Source organism: Pezoporus occidentalis, unplaced genomic scaffold (assembly GCF_034315485.1).
Source record: "Pezoporus occidentalis ecotype Australia unplaced genomic scaffold, CSIRO_AGI_Poc_V1 ctg13, whole genome shotgun sequence".
NCBI classification, from domain to species: domain Eukaryota; kingdom Metazoa; phylum Chordata; class Aves; order Psittaciformes; family Psittacidae; genus Pezoporus; species Pezoporus occidentalis.
The window spans coordinates 9,500,738-9,520,280 of record NW_026913103.1 but is presented as its reverse complement, the minus strand read 5'-3'; the positions used below and the strand labels follow the sequence as shown (position 1 = coordinate 9,520,280).

At 45.1% G+C, this 19,543-nt stretch overlaps 1 protein-coding gene across 4 annotated transcripts in view; it reads left to right on the top strand.

Moving 5' to 3' along the window:
* RARS2 (arginyl-tRNA synthetase 2, mitochondrial) overlaps positions 1-19,302 on the top strand; it is a 35,855-nt gene extending 16,553 nt beyond the window's left edge. For 2 of the 4 annotated variants that reach the window (XM_062608354.1, XM_062608357.1), the window contains exons 11-20: positions 39-134; positions 4,724-4,784; positions 9,917-9,993; positions 11,229-11,353; positions 13,454-13,521; positions 13,621-13,730; positions 14,782-14,877; positions 16,790-16,864; positions 17,783-17,846; positions 19,167-19,302. In XM_062608354.1, the coding sequence (XP_062464338.1) occupies positions 39-134; positions 4,724-4,784; positions 9,917-9,993; positions 11,229-11,353; positions 13,454-13,521; positions 13,621-13,730; positions 14,782-14,877; positions 16,790-16,864; positions 17,783-17,846; positions 19,167-19,253 (859 nt within the window). In that variant the 3' untranslated portion in view covers positions 19,254-19,302. Of the gene's footprint in view, positions 1-38; positions 135-4,723; positions 4,785-9,916; positions 9,994-11,228; positions 11,354-13,453; positions 13,522-13,620; positions 13,731-14,489; positions 14,752-14,781; positions 14,878-16,789; positions 16,865-17,782; positions 17,847-19,166 lie in introns of those variants that run through there. The other 2 variants (XM_062608355.1, XM_062608356.1) reach the window with 2 other exon arrangements.
* Positions 19,303-19,543: the final 241 nt, after the last annotated feature.

Genomic DNA, 19,543 nt, shown 5'->3' with positions numbered 1-19,543 from the left:
GGCTTGCAGTTACTTCTGTGTTTTCTCTCAACTTACAGAAAAGGAACAGGAGTTGTGGATCTTTCTGAAAAGAAAGACCTCTCATTGTTTTCCACCGTCATGCGTAGTGATGGGACATCTCTTTATATCACAAGGCAAGTAAGCCCATCTGTGTTTATTGCCACTTATTTTGCCAGTAAGCTTTTGTATGTGAGTACATTTGTAGCTGATAGTACAGATTTTGAAGCTTTTTATTTCACCTTTGCTAATGAGTAATTGTAACTGGAACTAGAAATGTAACTGTGACGGGATAAAAATGGCTCAGGAAAAACAACTGCTTTCAAATATTTTTCCTCCCCTCAAGCAGTCTGTTAGTAAGTCTCCTCTTTCTCCATACTTTCTCCAGCTACTGACATTGAAAACAAAGCTGGGATCTCTTCATCTAATAAATACTTGCCAAATAATGAAGATTTTAGAAAGATCTTTGCTTGAAATGTTTATTGACAGTGTGATGCAAAAGAAAATGGCTTGTTCAGCCATGTCTTCATTGATTCAGTGGACCATCAGCAGTGTAAAATCGATTTTAGCACTGTTTTCTTGCCTTCTCATCAGTATCAAAATTCCACTTGGGTATTTTAATATGGAAGCCCTAACAGTTTCTTTGTGCCATTAATGTAAATAAATCATGTCTAGCCCTCAGGATAAAGCGTGTACAGCTTTTCAGGGCATGGGTATTACAGAGATGCTGCAGTCAATCTTGAACGTTTGGGAGCTGCTGAATCCTGTAGCCTGAAAGAGGCAAGGCTGCCACAGATCCATGCCCACAGGTTCAAACAGTAATAAGGCTGAGCACCTGTTTCCAGTAGGCACACAAGCTCAATCACATACATACACACAGCCAGCCAAACAGGGCATCACAGACAAAACCACTCAGCACAGTTGGCCTCTTTCTTTCCTCTCTGTCTGAGTAGGATGAAGGTCTATTAGTGTGAAGAAATACACATGTATTTTTATGTATGCATATATACACACACCTATGTATGTGATATAGATTATCTACATAAGTAATACACATATGTATTGTATGTACAGACTATATGCACAATGGGTATCCCTCCAGTAGCTGAGCTTCAGCACTCCAGCTGGCATCTGGATTGCCAGGTCTCCTTAGTTGCTGGCACCCGGGCATGTGAGCCCCAAGGACCACATCCCCGCTCTAGCTGCTGGTATAGGCACAGTGGATCTCTCTAGTAACTGAGCTTAGACACGCAGTCCATCCAGCAGCTGGCCCTGGATCCTCACTCTCTGCTGCTGCCTCCTACATATAGACACATGTGAACAGGCAGGTCTCAGTCAACCCCCAGACTCCTCAATGCCAGTAGTTAGACTCATGCTCATCTTTGAAAGCACGCACTTAACCTGGCTGCCAGGCGTAGCAGGCTATTTCAGCTTGATATTTATAAGAGCACATAGGGACAGGACAAGGGGAAATGGCTTCAAACTGAAAGAGGCTAGATTTAGATCAGATGAAAGGAAATTCCTTACTGTGAGGGTGGTGAGGCACTGGCACAGGTTGCCCAGAGAAGCTATGGCTGCCCCACCTGTGGCAGTGTTCAAGGCCAGGTTGGATGGGGCTTTATGCAACTTGGTCTAGTGGGAGGTGTCCCTGCCCATGGCAGGGGGGTTGGAACTAGATGAGCTTTGAAGTCCCTTCCATCACAAACGGTTCTATGATTCTGTGATATCTGCTGTCCATCACATGTGCGTATGTGTTTTCCCTCACTCCAGTTGTTGGTAGCAGAGACACTTTGGTTCCTGTAACTGACCTGCACTCGGATTTCAGTTGCTATCACCTAATTTCACTTAGCTCCAGTCATTTCAGTTGCTGGCACTACAGATGCATGGCCTATATCCCAACCAGAAGGAAATGCATCAGGAGGGCCAGGAGACCTCCTTGGATGGATAAGGAGATCCTGAGGAAAATTCAAATGAAAAAAGAGGATTATAATAAGTGGGAGCAAGGACAGGTGGCCTGGGAAGAGTACAGGGATGTTGTGAGAAGCTAGGGACCAGGTTAGGAAAGCTAAGGCCCAGTTAGAATTAAACTTAGCTAGAGGTATTAAAGATAACAGGAAGGGATTCTACAGGTACATAGCAAATAAAAAACAGACTAGGGAGAACGTAGGCCCCCTCAGGAAGCTCTCGGGAGAACTGGCTACACAGGATTTGGAGAAGGCTGAGGTTCTGAATGACTTCTTTGCCTCGGTCTTCACTGGCAAAGGCTCTGACCAAACCACCCAAGTCTTGGAAGGCAGATGCAGGGACTGTGAGAATGAAGACCTTGCACCCACTGTAGGAGAGGATCTGGTTCGAGACCATCTTAAAAATCTGAACGTGCACAAGTCCATGGGACCTGATGAGATCCATCCACGGGTCCTAAAGGAGCTGGCGAATGAAGTTGCTAAGCCACTGGCCATCATATTTGAGAAATCATGGCAGTTAGGTGAAGTTCCTGATGACTGGAAAAAGGGAAATATAACCCCCATTGTCAAGAAGGGGAAAATGGATGACCTGGGGAATTACAGACCAGTCAGTCTCACCTCTGTGCCTGGCAAAATCTTGGAGCAGATTCTCCCGGAAGGCATGCTAAGGCACATGAAAATCAACAAGGTGCTTGGTGACAGCCAGCATGGCTTCACTAAGGGGAAATCCTGCCTGACCAATTTGGTGGCCTTCTATGATGGGGCTACGGAACTGATGGACAGGGGTAGAGAAGTTGATGTCATCTACCTGGAGTTGTGTAAAGCGTTCGAAACTGTTCCACACAACATTCTTGTCTCTAAATTGGAGAGACATCAATTTGATAGGTGGACCACTCCGTGGATAAAGAACTGGCTGGATGGCCACACGCAAAGAGTTGTGGTCAATGGCTCAATGTCCGGCTGGAGACCAGTAACAAGTGGTGTCCCTCAGGGATCAGTGTTGGGACCGGTCTTGTTCAACATCTTTGCTGCTGACATGGACAGTGGGATTGAGTGCACCCTCAGCAAGTTTGCCGATGACACCAAGCTGTGTGGTTTGGTTGATACCCTGAAGGGAAGGAATGCCATCCAGAGGGACCTTGACACACTTGTGAGGTGGGCTGATGCCAACCTCATGAAGTTTAACCATGCCAAGTGCAAGGTCCTACACCTGGGTCAGAGCAATCCCAGGCACAGCCACAGGTTGGGCAGAGAAGAGATTCAGAGCAGCCCTGCGGAGAAGGACTTGGGGGTGTTGGTTGATGAGAAAATGAACATGAGCCTGCTTCAGTGTGCGCTTGCAGCCCAGAAAGCCAACCGTATCCTGGGCTGCATCAAAAGGAGCGTGACCAGCAGGTCAAAGGAGGTGATCCTGCCCCTCTACTCTACCCTTGTGAGACCTCACCTGGAGTATTGTGTGCAGTTCTGGTGTCCTCAACATAAAAAGGACATGGAACTGTTGGAACAAGTCCCAAGAAGGGCCATGAGGATGATCAGGGGACTGGAGCACCTCCCATATGAAGACAGGCTGAGGAAGTTGGGGCTGTTCATCCCGGAGAAGAGAAGGCTGCATGGAGACCTCATAGCAGCCTTCCAGTATCTGAAGGGGGCCTGTAGGGGTGCTGGGGAGGGACTCTTCATTAGGGACTGTAGTGACAGGACAAGGGGTAATGGGTTAAAACTTAAATAGGGGAAGTTTAGATTGGATATATGGAGGAAATTCTTTCCTGTTAGGGTGGTGAGGCACTGGAATAGGTTGCCCAGGGAGGTTGTGAATGCTCCATGCCTGGCAGTGTTCAAGGCCAGGTTGGATGAGGCCATGGGTGGTATGATTTAGTGTAAGGTGTCCCTGCCCATGGCAGGGGGGTTGGAACTAGATGATCTTAAGGTCCTTTCCAGCCCTAACTATTCTATGATTCTATATGAGCTGTAGTTTGCAACTCCAGTTACTGATACTCAGATCTCCAAACACGCATGAACACAGAAGAGAGACCCCTCGCCCAGGAAAAGTTTGAAATGGAGTTTAATGCAAAGACAGGACAGATTGTGCTGATGCAGTGTAGGGCACAACCAGACAAGCATACTGATGAGCAGTTGGTTCACAAACCACTTGCCCTTTTGATATCTTCTTCCTATCTTTTCCTATCTTTCGTTACTCCCCTAAGCATCCTATAATAAGTCTTGCATAAGTGCAGAATGCTTTTACCTTGCATCCCATGTGTGCCATGTCCCTTAAGCAGTAACGTCTCCCAGTCAGAAGGAGGTCTGGAGAGCTGTTCCTGGTGACCTCTGGGGCTGGTTTCAGGCTGGCACATGGGCCTAATGGCTCTCCTGTGACAGTCCTGGGAGGGGCTAGAGCAAGGTGTTTTTTCTCTCTACTACTTTGTGTGTGTGAAGATTAGCCAGAGAGTTTTCCAAGAGAAGGTTATTTCTCCCAAGTCCGAGTGGAGTGATAGTGTCGGTAGACAGACAGAGACCAGGCTTAGCTCTGCACATAAGTACTTTCTTCAGTAATTTTCATAGCTAGTGGTTTACAAAAACCTCCACCATTTCAAACACATCATTAAGAGAGTATACATGTCCTCTTTTTTGTGTAATCCATACAGGGATACCTTTAATCAGGCAGTCCTCTCCCCAGCATAAAAGTAGATTCTTTTCCCAAGAGGCAACTAATGAAGTATGTTTGGGTGAAAGTCCAAATAGTTTCTTGTTACCTCTTTCAGAGATCTGGCTGCTGCTATAGACCGAATGAATAAGCATAGCTGTGATACCATGATTTATGTGGTAAGTAATTATAGACTGACAGAACGCTTTCGAGCAGCTTGACTCTCCAATAATCCAGGGGGGCTCTTGCTTGCAATGTGACTTCAGCACATGGTATTTTTGGCAGGGAAATACATGCCCTCACTAGCCAGCAGCTGTGCCTCACTGTGGCAGTATTTCTTGGTTCTGTTTCAGTTCACAACGGATGCACAAAATGGTTGAAAAATCAGCTCTGGAGTGTCCTGGGTTCAGCAGTAGCAGTCATTTTTCCCCTTCTTGGTAGCTGGTGCAGTGCAGTGTTTTGACTTTCAGCTCGGGAACAGAGCTGATAACAAGCGATGTTTTGGTTTGGCCAAGGACTTTGTGAGCCTCATGCTCTGCCAGGGAGGAGGGGAAGCCAGGAGGAAGCAGAGACAGGACACCTGACCCAAACTGACCAAAGAGGTATTCCATACCACAGCACGTCATGCCCAGGATGTAACTGGGAGGGAGCCGGAAGGGCTGGGAGTCTGCAGGGTTGGAGGAGGTATCGGTCAGAGCTTGGTCGGGCTGGGGGGGCGAGTTATCGGTCGGCTGGTGGTGAGATGATGTATTCTCTTCCCTTGTTATTTCCTTTGTCATTATTATTATTGGTGGTAGCAGTAGTGATTTGTGTTATACCTTAGTTACTAAACTGTTCTTATCTCAACCCGTGGGAGTTGCATTCTTTTCGATTCTCCTCTCTGTCCCTCCGAGAGCAGGGGGAGGGCAAGAAAAGGGGGGGGGAAGTGAGCAAACGAATTACCTGACTGGGTTTAAACCACGACAGTTCTTTTTGGCGCCCAACGTGGGGCACGAAGGGTTGAGATAACGACAGATTTGACTGGATTAATAGTCACTCGTCACAATGCTGATTTATTGGCTCTCAGAGTTGTTTCGCTTGATCTCACAGCTTCAGAATGTTGTAACTTACGTAGAGCCAGTATTTGCTGTGTTAGTGTTTATCAAGTATGGGGCTTGGGCTAAGGTTCTTGTCTCACTGTGCTTTATGGCAATGGCTTGTAATACGGGTGGGCTCCTGCAGCAGGGCGGGACGGACGTGGCCGTGGACTTGTACCTGGCCGTCCGGCTGCTCTTCACCGCCCTGGCCCTCACCCTACTCTCCATCTTCGTGAGGCTGCGGGGAGCAGAGGGGGAGCGGCCCCGGGAGCCGGCGGCAGCCGAACCGGCCCGGGAGAGCGGCCCCGGGGACCAAGCGGCGGCGGGAGCGGGGCCGGAGGCCGCGAGGGGACGGCTGCCGGTGGAGGAGGTCGGGGCGGTCGAGGAGAGGAAGGAGGCGGCTGCCGAGCAGCGGGAGAAGGCGGCGGAGGAGCCGAGCCCCGCGGAAGAGCCGAGCCCCGCGGCCGAGCCGAGCCCCGCGGAGGAGCCGAGCCCCGCGGCCGAGCCCAGCCCCGCGACGGCCGAGAGCATTCCCCGGAAGCCGCCCGCCGAGCCCCAGGAGGATGCAGGAGACCACGCAGCATTTCCCAGCAAGGCGGAGGAGGAAGAGCTGGACTCAGGAAAAGAGAAGCTGGCGGTGGGAGAGTCGGCAAGCACAGCAGCTGCACCAGCCCCAGTGACAAGTACAGCAGCTACACCAGCCCCAGTGACAAGTACAGCAGCTGCACCAGCCCCAGTGACAAGTACAGCAGCATCAACTGAGAGTTCTGAAGGTTTTGAATGGCCTTTGGGTATCCTTGGGACCTGCCTGCTGATTGTGATGGGGATCAGCATGTTGGCACACACACAGACTGTGTTCTACCCACAACCATTTTGTCTGATCTCAAAAGTTAAGCAGAGTCAGGTTTGGGCCTTGTCTGGGGTTAGACAACGATATAGGGTGACCAAGAGATTTTCCCCAAAGCTGGACAGTCATGAGTGGCAGGGTGTGTGGGACAGTATGGGCAAGTATCTAGTCCACTGGGCCCCTCCAGTGCTTTGGAAGCATTGGAGATGGAAGGCAGCTGTATGGAGTCCCCAGCAACAAGCTGCAGAAACTGCTTAAGGGGACAGTGAATTATTTTAAGCCTGGTGGGCCCATGGCACTTCAGGCCATCAGAGCAGAGATGCCACATAGAGATGGACTCATGATCGAGGGGTGGACTTAGCAATGGACACTATTGCCCAGGTTATTCACGAGTGTGAACACTGCACACAGTCTCTCCTGCTCTGGAAGACTGTTACAAGAGATGGAGCCTGACATCATGGACCAGATGGACTCAGCAGCTTTATAGGGATATAGCTTTATAGTCCATGCACTTAGATAAGAGTGGAGTGATGGGTGTATTGAAAATGTGGGATCTGAGCATGACGTGAATGGTATGGAATAAGGGGTGGATAATGTCCTGGGTTCAGCAGTAGCAGTCATTTTTCCCCTTCTTGGTAGCTGGTGCAGTGCAGTGTTTTGACTTTCAGCTCGGGAACAGAGCTGATAACAAGCGATGTTTTGGTTTGGCCAAGGACTTTGTGAGCCTCATGCTCTGCCAGGGAGGAGGGGAAGCCAGGAGGAAGCAGAGACAGGACACCTGACCCAAACTGACCAAAGAGGTATTCCATACCACAGCACGTCATGCCCAGGATGTAACTGGGAGGGAGCCGGAAGGGCTGGGAGTCTGCAGGGTTGGAGGAGGTATCGGTCAGAGCTTGGTCGCTGGGGGGGCGAGTTATCGGTCGGCTGGTGGTGAGATGATGTATTCTCTTCCCTTGTTATTTCCTTTGTCATTATTATTATTGGTGGTAGCAGTAGTGATTTGTGTTATACCTTAGTTACTAAACTGTTCTTATCTCAACCCGTGGGAGTTGCATTCTTTTCGATTCTCCTCTCTGTCCCTCCGAGAGCAGGGGGAGGGCAAGAAAAAGGGGGGGGGAAGTGAGCAAACGAATTACCTGACTGGGTTTAAACCACGACATGGAGTTACTCTCTGTTATAAAAATTCATTGCAATTGCTGTTAAAGAAACTTTCACTCAATTGACACTCTATATAAAATGTTGTAATTAATATTTAACAAGTGAGGAAAAGCTGTTAGTGTTACAAAGGGTTGTAAAACATTAATTTAGGAAGTAATGATATAAAATGAATCTAAATCTAAAGTCCTAGTATCTTATCTGAAATGTAAATTTTTATGGCTTTGAACAGTGCCTTGATTTCATTATGTAGAACTTGCACATAAAGTGCAGCTTAATCAGTCTGGACAGAGAAGCAGTTGTAGATAGAGAATCTGGTTATATTTCTCGGTTTGATTTTATTTGCTTTTTAATAATTCCAACAGTTATCAGTATATCAGTTATCAGCTATCATAGAATAGTTACTGTTGGATAAGATCTTAAGATCATCTATTTCCAAACCCCCTGCCATGGGCAGGGACACCTCACCCTGTGAATTCACACACAATGTGAATGAATAGGAGGTTTATCTCCTCATTTGTGTGGAACTCTTTTTTGCTCTAGTATTACCAAGGATGTATCACACAATGCTTTTACATCTTCTTTATCCCAGATTTAGAAAAAAATTGTATTTTGAAAACCATGTTCTTTTAGGTGAAGTCAGTTACTAATGTGTTAAAAAATGCACGTTGTTTGTGGTGTGTTTGGTAATGCCCATGTATCTTCTGTGGTACAGCTTTTTCAAAGGCAATATAATGTGGCAAGTACCATGATTCAAGGGAGGAGGAGAGATCAGTAACCATAAAATTACGTACACGAATAGTTTAACATGCAACTTTAAGTTACATTCTTCCTTTTATTTTCAGTCTTCAGGAAGTTTCCAGTAGCTTACCACTCCCACATGTGGTCATAGAACAGGGATATTTGGGGGGGGGAGTTGCTTGGGTTTGGTGGGAAGTTTGTTGCCTCTCCTGACTAAAATGTTCACTGGCATCAGAGAGCAGTGTGGCTGTTTAAGTGCAATGCATTAGGAGTTAAGGAGACCGTTTCCCGTGTAGTTCACATGGGTAGGTAATTATTTGTATTGGTTATACCATGAGGTAGTAGGGACAAAGGTAGAAGGAACAGTTAAAATGAAAGAAAATAGTTGGGTAGGTGTACTGTACAGATGAGGGTATGGGCTGAATGGAGTGAGCCAGTGTGGAAGCAATAGTCTTGAGTTGGCTGGTTGCTTATAGCTGAATGCCAGTAACTGTTTACTTCCTTGCCTGGGCCTCTTTGATCTGCTCCCAGTCCAACCAGATATGCAGCAAAATGGGACTGTGATTCAACCAGTGTGTCTGTTACTATCAATGTCTCATTCCAGTTGGGAATGATAGATTAGCCTGTCTAGTCCTGTTTCTCTTAACCTTGCACAGGTTGCAGAGGTGTTTTTATGACACCGTTAGTACTTTTATGACTTCTGGCTTTCTGAGGGCTGAGAATGTGGGTCATAAAATGAGAGGGCAATAACATAAACTGTCAGGAGAGTCTGTGGGACAGAACTGTGGAACTGCCACCTGGCTGAGCTTTGCTGCTGTTCTGTGGCACTACTTTGTCCTGGGTTAGGACTTCATGGGTGTAAGTGAGAACACCAATGATTTCAGTCTTTAATAATTAAATACAAATGCATTTCAGAATCCCGGTCTTGTTATGAGGAAATTAGAAAGAGGCTCTTGAGTCTTACTTCATAAGATCATCTTATTTTCATCAGATCCACTTGTTTAAAAGAACATCAAACTGGTTTCTTAGTTGTAATGCTGTAAATCAGTGCATTCAGTAATTTATATTAAAAAAAATCTGACTTTTTTTCATAAAAATGCAGTAATAAAACAAAATCCTAAAACCATTTTAAAATGGGTGACATGTATTATTAAAGAGGCACTAAGATTCCATTGAATATTGCACTCCAAGCAGATGAAAACACTTACGTATATGCAGAATTAAATATAATCCACGCTGTCAGACTGCAAACTGCTCCCCTCGATAATAGTTTTTGAAAAAGTAAATTACTTTTCTAACCAGATGCAAAATCCTGTTGCCATAGATTCCAGCTGTTGCACTTTCCAAGTCTATCCTGTCTTCATAAGTCTTAATTCTGCTTGCAGTGACTTACTAGGACAGTTTCTGTGGTGTTATGTGTTTGTATGTTGAAAGCTAATCCTTATCAAATTTGAAGTGTTTTCTGATATGCACCTATTCCATTCCTTAGACAGATAAAAGTCAAAGCAGTCACTTTCAACACTTGTTCCAAATACTGAAGCTTATGGGTTATGACTGGGCAGAAAGGTATGTACTTATGAATCTTACTGGTATACCTTTTTTTTCTGTTTAAGAATGGGTAGTACGTACATTGGAATTTCAGAGTGCTCTTTTGTCCACCTAACACTGTGCTGTAACACACATCATGTAGGCAATTTGAGTGAAACTAAGCTCCAAGGTGTGCTGCTGTTGTGCAAATTGTGAACCCTAGAGTGCAAGCAGAAGTTTGGCCTGTAGGACCCAACTAAAGCAATATTGACGGAAAAAAGCCATCAGAAAACAAACCCTCAGAATCGTGTGCAATGTGACACCAGCCTTCTCATTCCATACCTCTGGTCTGCTTTAACTGTGAAGCTCTGGCTGCGAAAACCAGCCCTGTCTCTCATTTCACAGGTCTTTCTTAACTGCTTGATGTGAAAAAAGAGAACCTTTCAGAGGTGTTACAGCATAGCTTCTGGGGTATTGTGTGATCATATATTAAAGTATTACTTCTTAAAGTATAGTATTTTAGCAGCAATTTGAATCTGAGTTTGAGTCAAGCTTCAGGCTTGAAATATTTATTGCAGGGAAGTGTATCCCTGCTGTTACTCACTGTATTTACTGGCTTTGTTAGCAATCTGAGCAAAGGTCATTCATGGATCTGCAGACTAAATCATATTCCTCTCTGACAGACTGCATGTTTTTGTGGTTAAATATAGGATTTTAGCTTTCAGGAATACTAGTCTGCCTCCTTTCTCAGTGCTTAAAGTTGCACTAAAATTACCCTGGGTTATGGATGCAGAGTAATGCTTGGGGTTACTGTGAGCAGGAGCAATGGAAGTTTTATTATTAGCAATGATTAATTACACTTTTAGTTTATTGTGCCCACAGTAGAATTATTATGACTCCCTTTCTAATCTTACTATCAGATCTGTGTTGCCACAGTAATTTGATCTGTCTGCATCCTGCCTCTCCTCAGTTTGTTGCAGTTTATTGCATGGAGTCCTCTGTACTAAAGCTAGTAGCAAAAGAGGTTCTCGAGAGCACACAAATGACCAGGTTATCATAATTCTGATCATAATTTTCCCCTTATATAATAAGTATGGAGCTTTGGTCGCTGAAATGCGAGTTCCTGATTCTATCACCAAGCTTCCCACGTCACAGCACTATTTATTCAGCTGTTATTGCAATTTCCTGGTAGAGAATTCAGCTCCGAAGAAACACATTGCAAACATTTCTCTTGATTAAAATGTAATTTTAGGTCCTGCTGCTTTTCACCACAGGTGCCAGCATGTGTCTTTTGGTCTAGTGCAAGGGATGAAGACTCGGAGAGGAGAAGTAGTTTTCCTCGAAGATGTTTTAAATGAAGTTCGCTCAAGGATGTTACAAAACATGGCTTCTGCAAAAAGTTAGCTACTTCAGGTCTTATTAACTTCTTTTCTGTGTTGATCAAAACTGTGTCTTCTTTTCTACCCTTCACTTTTTCCTGTCTCAAACTAATGGCAGTGATATGCTCTGTGCACTTTCTGTATCTCCCACAATATAAGCAGTGTTAAAATAATCCTTTGCTACTCTGTGAACTTCTCTGAATTATAGATTTTAAAATTTTAATATCCAGTGGCATTATTCCATCGCACTTTTGCACAGTGAAGGAAGTACCTGCCTTTGGGGGACAACAGTTGCTTTTTTTCTGGAGGGACAAACTAGTCAATAGTGTGGTTGGGGCTGGAGTTCAGGGAGCAGTCAGATTTCATCCAAAGGATTTGTGGCTCTGACAGTTTTCTCTGGCAAGACTGACTGTAGCTTGTCTGCAGCTACTGCCTTGTCATTTTCCCAGCCTCAGGACTATTTCTGGAGTCCCCAGGAGGTCACTGCTCTGCAGTCCAACCTGCTGAAGGGGATGTTTGCCTGCACCTGGGGCTGTGGCTCTAGAGCCCCTTCCTCCTGACACAGTGAAGATTCAAGCAGTTCCCAGTGAAATGCTGCCCCCTCTTGAGCTTTCTGGGGTTACTGAATGTGCTGAATGAACTGAACAGGTTAAGTAGTGTGCATCTTCGTTGTTCTGCCTCCTCTGCTTTTTTAATCCAGATAATTTTGCTTGTAGAGTGGACAAGGGGAAGACAGGCAGGCAGAATGATACAAAGATGACCACCCCATATTCAACCCAGTTTTACTGTAGAGAGAAATGGAGCCTAGAACTTCAATTTAAAGGTTAGTAGCATAGCTGAGTACAAAGCAAACTTTACTGATATAGCAGAGGTGCAGACCCATTGCACAACTAGTAGGCAGAAGAACAGCTAAAAGAAGTGATGTGTTCAGGTGGCACTGTAGCATTAACCAGAGCTTATCCATTAGCTCCTAAATTCTACCTGTGCTTGTAGAAATTTTCCCCTTACATTTTAATTCCTGCCTTACTTCCCATTTCCTAAATTAGAAATGGTAAATCCTGAGGAAGGGCTGAGAGAATAGCCAGTCTGAGACTTCTCAGGGCTATGAACTGTCCCCACATATTTTTTCCCTCTACTCCTCTCTCATGAGACCATGCCTGAAGTCCTGTGTCCAGCTCTGGGGCTGATAATTCAAGAGGGACATGCTGAAGGCCACAAAGGCAATCAGAGGGCTGGAGCACCTCTCCTATGAAGACAGGCTGAGAGTTGAGCTTGTTCAGCCTGGAGAAGAGGAGGCTCTGAGGAGCCTTTCATTATATGAATGGAGCTTATGAGAAAAATGGAGAAAGACTTTATTACCAGGGCCCATAGTGATAGGACAATGGACAATAGTTTCAAACTGAGATTTAGATTGGAAGGAAGAAGTTCTGCCCTGTGAGGGTGTTGAGGCCCTGGAGCAGGTTGCCCAGAGAAGCTGTGGCTGCCCCATTCCTGGCAGTGTTCAAGGCCAGGTTGGACGGGACTTTGAGCAGCCTGGTCTGGTGGGCGGTGTCCCTGCCCATGGCAGGGTGTTGGAACTAGATGATCTTTAAGGTCTCTTCCAACATAAGCCATTCTATGATTCAGTTCAGATTCTCTGAGTATAAGCAGTTTAAATATGTATGGTGGATGGTGTGAATACTCCCTAAATGACATCCAAATGTTCCATTAGCCGTTTCTTTGACTGTTTATGCCTCCACATCAATTGGAGATATTTTCTGTCAATTTTTAAACAAAATCTGAATTGCCCTGTCATTCTTTTCCTGATGTTAGAGATTGTCTGTCTGTCTCAGTTGTGGAAAGGAATTCAGTGTGGTCTATCCTGTTGTAATGAATCCTTCCAACATTAAAACATGCATTACACATACTAGGAGAAGTGGAAAAAAGCCTATCTGAAACAGCTGTATCCCAACCTTTAAGAAGGATTTATATCCTGGACTATTTGCTGTATGCGTCCTGACAATTTCTCGATTGCTAGTTCACAGTTATGGAAGATCTGCTGTTTTATTGGCATCTCCAATCTGAGCAAGGGAGCCATTATGCTGCTACAGACTTATTCCTTTTATTCTGTTTCTCTTCAGCAACCAAAGAGATAGAAGACCCTATAGAGACAGCAGAGAAAGTTGGCCTTGCAGCACTAATAATTCAAGTGAGTCTGAGTTGCCTCCCGAGGTGTTTGCATCTTCTGTGAAAAGTTCAAAATGGAGATGGAGAGCCATATCCAGGTGATGTTAATTTATTTTCCCAGGACTTCCGGGGACTTCTGTCATCTGATTATCAGTTTAGCTGGGACCGAGCTCTTCAAAGTCGTGGAGATACAGGTGTGTTCCTGCAGTACACCCATGCCAGACTCCATAGGTAAGAGGAGCATTTGTATGCAGAAGTGCAGTTTGACATACATTTTTAACCTTATTAACTTCTTTGTCAGTTGATAGTGTTAACTCCTTCCCTAAATATGATACATACTTTGCAGCAGAGGTGTGAGGTTACGATAGGAATCACCGAGGCTTTCCAGAAGAGCAAACCAACTAAAATGAAATTCCTACCTCATTTCCACAGGGTTGAGATAAGTGTCCATGTACTCCTTCAGTTCTAGGAACAGCCTCTCTGTGTGCTTGGTGTCAGTGATGAAGAATGGTGGCCCTAGGATTAAGGAAACTGATTTAAAAAAACAAAATGCCATACTTGTAAGATATACCACATCACAGAACTTAGATGTTTTAGGCTGCCACTGTAGGTAGTGGTTTTGTTGTTTTTTTTTATCACTGTTATTTCTCACTGTTGTAACCAAGTTGTTTTGACTCAGGTCAAACACCTGACATATTTCATTATTTCTGAAAAGAATTTCAGAAGAGTCCGGTTTGAACAGCTGTATCGATTACAGTGATCTGTCAGAGCATTTCTAATGCAGACATTGATACAGGTTTTCATAAAAGCATGTATGGTACCTTACTGTATTGGGCCAAAGGCCCAACCTGGTATTCTATCTGAGGCAGTGGTAACAGAAGACCTGGTATTCTATCTGAGGCAGTGGTAACAGAAGACAGTATTCAGGGAGAACATGCAAGCCTGATTGCTCTCTATAGTCCATTCCTCTTCTACTCCCTTATCGCCTAGGTATTGATGGTGCTGAGGTATCCTTACTGGGGTATTGGTGGCCTCCCTAGTCTTTTCAGCATAAGCTTCTGAACCATGCAGATCTCTAATCCTGTTGATCCTGAATGGCTAGCACGAATTTTTTTTATCTTGGGTTGAAGTCAGACGGTCTGTCTTGAGTGTTCTCTTCAGCTTGAGCAGAAGATGCCTACCCTTTTTCCTTTAAAAATAAAAATTACTGTTTTTCTTGTCCAGCTTTGCTAACAAGAGCTTTTCATCTGATATTTGTTTCTTTTTTGTTCTTACATTTTAGTTTAGAACAGATGCATGGGAATAAGCAGCTAACTGACGTTAATGTGGCGTGCTTGCAAGAGCCAGATGCCATCTCTGTTCTTCAGCATCTTCTCAGGTTTGTTTAGTTTTCTTTCCAAATACCAGGGACAAAATACCATTGCCCCTGAGACAGTGCAGAGGTTCCCCTGATTTTTGTCTCTCACATCTGTAGCACAGTGCTGTGAAGGCAGGGATCTTCCCTGTTTGAACAATGCCCACCTGAGACGTGCTGACAAAGATGAGCTGCTGAACAGGCAAGAGATGTTGTAGCTTACTAACCAAGGAAATGACGAGTGCTCACTCCCTCCTGCCATAGCTCTTATATGACCACTGAGCCCTCACTGTCAGAGCTCACTCCCAGTTTTCCTGCAGCTTGCCTTTAAAGAAGGAAGAGGCTGGGGAAGGGAAATTCAGCTGGGGTATGCTGACAGGAATAGAATCATAGAATGGTTAGGCTTGGAAAGGACCTTGATATCATCTAGTTCCAACCTCACTGCCATGGGCAGGGACACCTCACACTAAACCATGTCGCCCAAGGCTCTGTCCAACCTGGCCTTGAACTCCAGTGATGGAGCATTTACCACTTCTTTGGGCAACCTGTTCCACAGCCTCACCACTCTCACAGTAAAGAACTTCTTCCTTATGACTTGTTATGAGTCACCAGCTGGACATTGAGCCATTGACCACAACTCTTTGTGTGCGGCCATCCAGCCAATTCTTTATCCACCGGGTGGTCCACCTATTGAATTGATGTCTCTCCAATTTAGAGACAAGGATGTCCTGTGGGACAGTGTCAAATGCTTTACACAAGTCCAGGTAGATGACATCAACTGCTCTACCCCTGTCCATCAGTTCTGTAGGCCCATCATAGAAGGCCACCAAATTGGTCAGGCAGGATTTCCCCTTAGTGAAGCCATGCTGGCTGTCACCAAGCACCTTGTTGATTTTCACGTGCCTTGGCATGCCTGCCACGGAGAATCTGCTCCAAGATTTTGCCAGGCACAGAGGTGAGACTGACTGCTCTGTAATTCCCCAGGTCATCCATTTTCCCCTTCCTGAAAACGGGGGTTATATTTCCCTGTTTCCAGTCATCAGGAACTTCACCTGACTGCCATGATTTCTCAAATATGATGGACAGTGGCTTCGCAACTTCATTCACCAGCTCCTTCAGGACCTGCAGATGGATTTCATCAGGTCCCGTGGACTTGTACATGTTCAGGATCTTAAGATGGTCTCAAACCAGATCCTCCCCTACAGTGGGCGTAAGGCCTTCATTCTCACAGGATGGGCCTGAAAGCTGAGCAAAGAAGTCCACTGCTGACTTTTTAATTGGAAATGTATTCAGCCCCAGAAGTGTTGGTAGCTTTTTGCAGGCTGGGAAAAAGAGGATATGTACAAGTGGACAGCAGAACACATGAAGAAAAAAAAAATGGATCTCCATGACTCTGCCTGTATAATCCAGTTTAATATCATCTTGCAAAAGTTGATTTTATTCCAGGACTATGTAAATCCACTTTGGTTTTGTATTTTCTAATGCTGCAAGCTAAAGGGAGTCCTTTAGCTATTTAAAATTCTAATCTGCATTTAGTAAAAGCAACATCCTCTAAGGGACGATTTTGACTGCCTTGTTTATTTAATAGGTATTTTTTTGCTCCTAGGAACTTACAGTTAGTGTTGAAATGTAAAACCAGACACAGTGTTCCAGCAGCAAAGACAATTCTTGTGTTCTATTTTCTCTAGCCTGCCTTCTTGAGCTCTGCCATCTACAGTGCTTGCATGATGAGAAGCAGAAGTGATCTCCTTCAATAAGTGAATGAGGAAGAAATAATCAATTCTGGACTAATTACATGGCTTAGGTCTGGTTGGGAAGATTGTTCATGTCAACCCTGCAGTTGTATTCGTTCTCACTTAAGCTGTCTGATGAGCCTTTTATCCGAGTACACCTTCCAATCCCTTTAACACCAGACAACCCTCTTCTTTCTTCACAGGTATGATGAGGTTCTGTATCAGTCTTCTCAGGATCTGCAACCCAAGCACATCGTCAGCTACCTCCTCACACTTAGGTAAGGTGATTGCTGATACTGGCCATCTATCTCTGGTAAGGACAGGTGTTCCTGAGCTGGCTCTGCAACCCTCACATCTGCAGTGCTTTGAAGAGCAAAAGCGGCAGGAAGATGTAAATCTGTAGGACAGCTTCTCTGGAGCAGGTAAGGTATGAAGTAGGATAGCAAATAATGTAACAGAGATTGAGGCTGGAAGCAGGAACAAAGGAGGCAGAAACTAAATGCTTTCAACAAAAAAGGACCGCATTGCTGTAACTCACTGTCTGAACCCAAAATCACAATGGACTAATACTGTCTTAAAGAGCAGATTTGAGTGATAATAATGCTCTCAAAGCTCAAAATTTCAGCTAGGAAATTCTGTCCAAACCCCTTTAACCACTGAGCTCAGTGTTGAGATGGACAAAGCATACTACTGTAAGTTATACGGCATATAACTTACCTCCATAGGGATCTGTCTCTTTTAACAGCACTATGAAACACTGGAGAAGACCTGGAACAAGTGGTAGGCATGTGTATGGGGAAAGGCTTAATGAATTAAGGAAAATTGCATAAGGAATCTCACACCTTGGGAATGACAGGGCATGCTTTTGAATATCTTTCCAGACCAGTTTGGGTTTTTGTGTGGGTGTGGTTGGTTGGTTTGTTTTTGTTTTGGTTTGGGGTTTGTTTTTTGGGGGGGGTGAAGGTGTCAGGGGTAGATCGTTTTGGGGTTCTTTTACAAGCGTGAAGGTGTTGATGGCATGCCCTGATAATATGCAGACTACAGAAAACCATGCCCTCCTTCAGCCAGGTGGAGACAAGTCTCTGGCCTGCTGCAGTTGTGGCTCTTCCAGTTCTGCAGCTTTTTGTAGCCCATAGCACTCCTCTTGTCAAGAGACTTGCTTGTTCTCAGCATTCTCCTTGTGTTTTCTATTTCAGCCATCTTGCAGCTGTGGCACATAAAACCCTTCCTGTGAAAGGCAGCGCCCCTAAAGTAGCACAGGTATGGCACAGCACGGGGCTGTTATGTGGCTGGGGTCTGAGTAGGGTGTCCCTACCAAGATGAATGCTCCCTTGGGCATTGCCAGCCTAGCTGTGTAACCAATGGGGTGAATGCACACCTGCAGGCTAATCATCCAGCAGGCAGGCTCTCCTTTGGGAAGGCAGGGACTGCTGTCACTGCTGGGTCTGCTCTGCCTGATCGTCCCAAAACACAAATCTCCATAAGGACAACTGCTCAAAACCCAGTCAGAAGTAAACATGTGAGCAAGTTAACTCACTGGTGAATTTCTGATGGTTTCCTTTAGTGGTTGTGTGGGAAGACAAGAGAACGAGGAGAAAACTGACTCAGTCTCCTCCCTCTTGCCACCTACATATCCCAAGTATTGGAGTTCCAGCTAAAGCAGAGGCTGACAGCTGTTACTCTGCAGTTCCAAGTATATAAAAATTATTTTCTACTCATCTCCCAGGCAATGTTTGACCCCCTAACAGCTCAGTAAATGATATACTAATTACACTGCCTCTTTAATCTATTTCAAAAGCAAGTATGTATCTGATTTTGGTAGAAAATCACATTTAAGTGTTGAGCTGTGTGGTGGGGGGAAAAACTTCAGTTTTTCAGTTCTGTGGAATTGATGGAGCTGTGCTCTGTATTTGAGCTTAGATGCTGTAGGTATTCCTGCCTTTGAAGACAGACTAAGCCAGTCCAAGCTACAAGGAAAATTTCAGTGCCTTATCCTGTAAAAAAATTGGAAACATCTTACAGTGTGACAGCTTTCAAGAACTGTTTTTCTGAAGCAGGGTTGATGGAGCCTTTCCAAAACAGCCAGCTGTGTAACAGCTAAGGCAGACATTGATAAGGAAGAGTGAAATTTTCAAAGCAGCTCACAGTTGCTTGACAGCCTCTAACCCAAGCACAGTGAGCAGAGGTTTTCCAGCAGTATTTGCAGGCTGTAACAGCTACTGGGGCAAGAAAGGTTTTCCCTCTCTAGTCATTGCTAGCTCTTCTGCAGGCAGGTCCTCTGGTTACCTTGCCCTGAGGGTACAGGGCTGGGCAGAATGCTGCTTTTCAGCTTCCTTTCAAAAGCAGCCCCTGACAGAAGTGTCCCTTTGTTGACCCTGCAATGGGCTATCAACAGCACCTATGAATTCTGCCAGTATTGGTGTGTTACTAGATCATGTGTAGGTCCAACTCCCAGTGCTCTGCATGGGTACAGAAGGATGCAGTGTTCTCACCTCTGACAGGCTGCTCCTAACTACTGTCCTGAGAAGCACATTCTGTTCTGCGCAATACTGTAAGCTGATGGCTCTTCTTGTTTTCCAGGCAAGGTGCTGTCTCTTTCAAGCTGCTCGCTCAGTTCTAGCCAACGGGATGAAACTTCTTGGCATCACACCTGTAACTCAAATGTAATGAGGCTGTATGCCATGTAAAGTCACATCTCTCAGTAAAAGGTTTTTTTTTAAGATAGTATAAATACTCTCCTGTGTGTCCCTGCTAATGCAGTCTGGAACCTCTGTCCCTGTTCTTGAAGGTTTATATGCTCCATCACACTGACTGCCATGTAGGGGAGCACAGTCACCTTCTCCCAGGCACTTGGTAGGTGTAGTGTACTTAAGACATTCGTCTATGTGATCTTTCCCATAAAAGAGAACTGCTCTCTATTTGCCATGCAAATATAACAGCCTTTTGGTGGAGGAAGT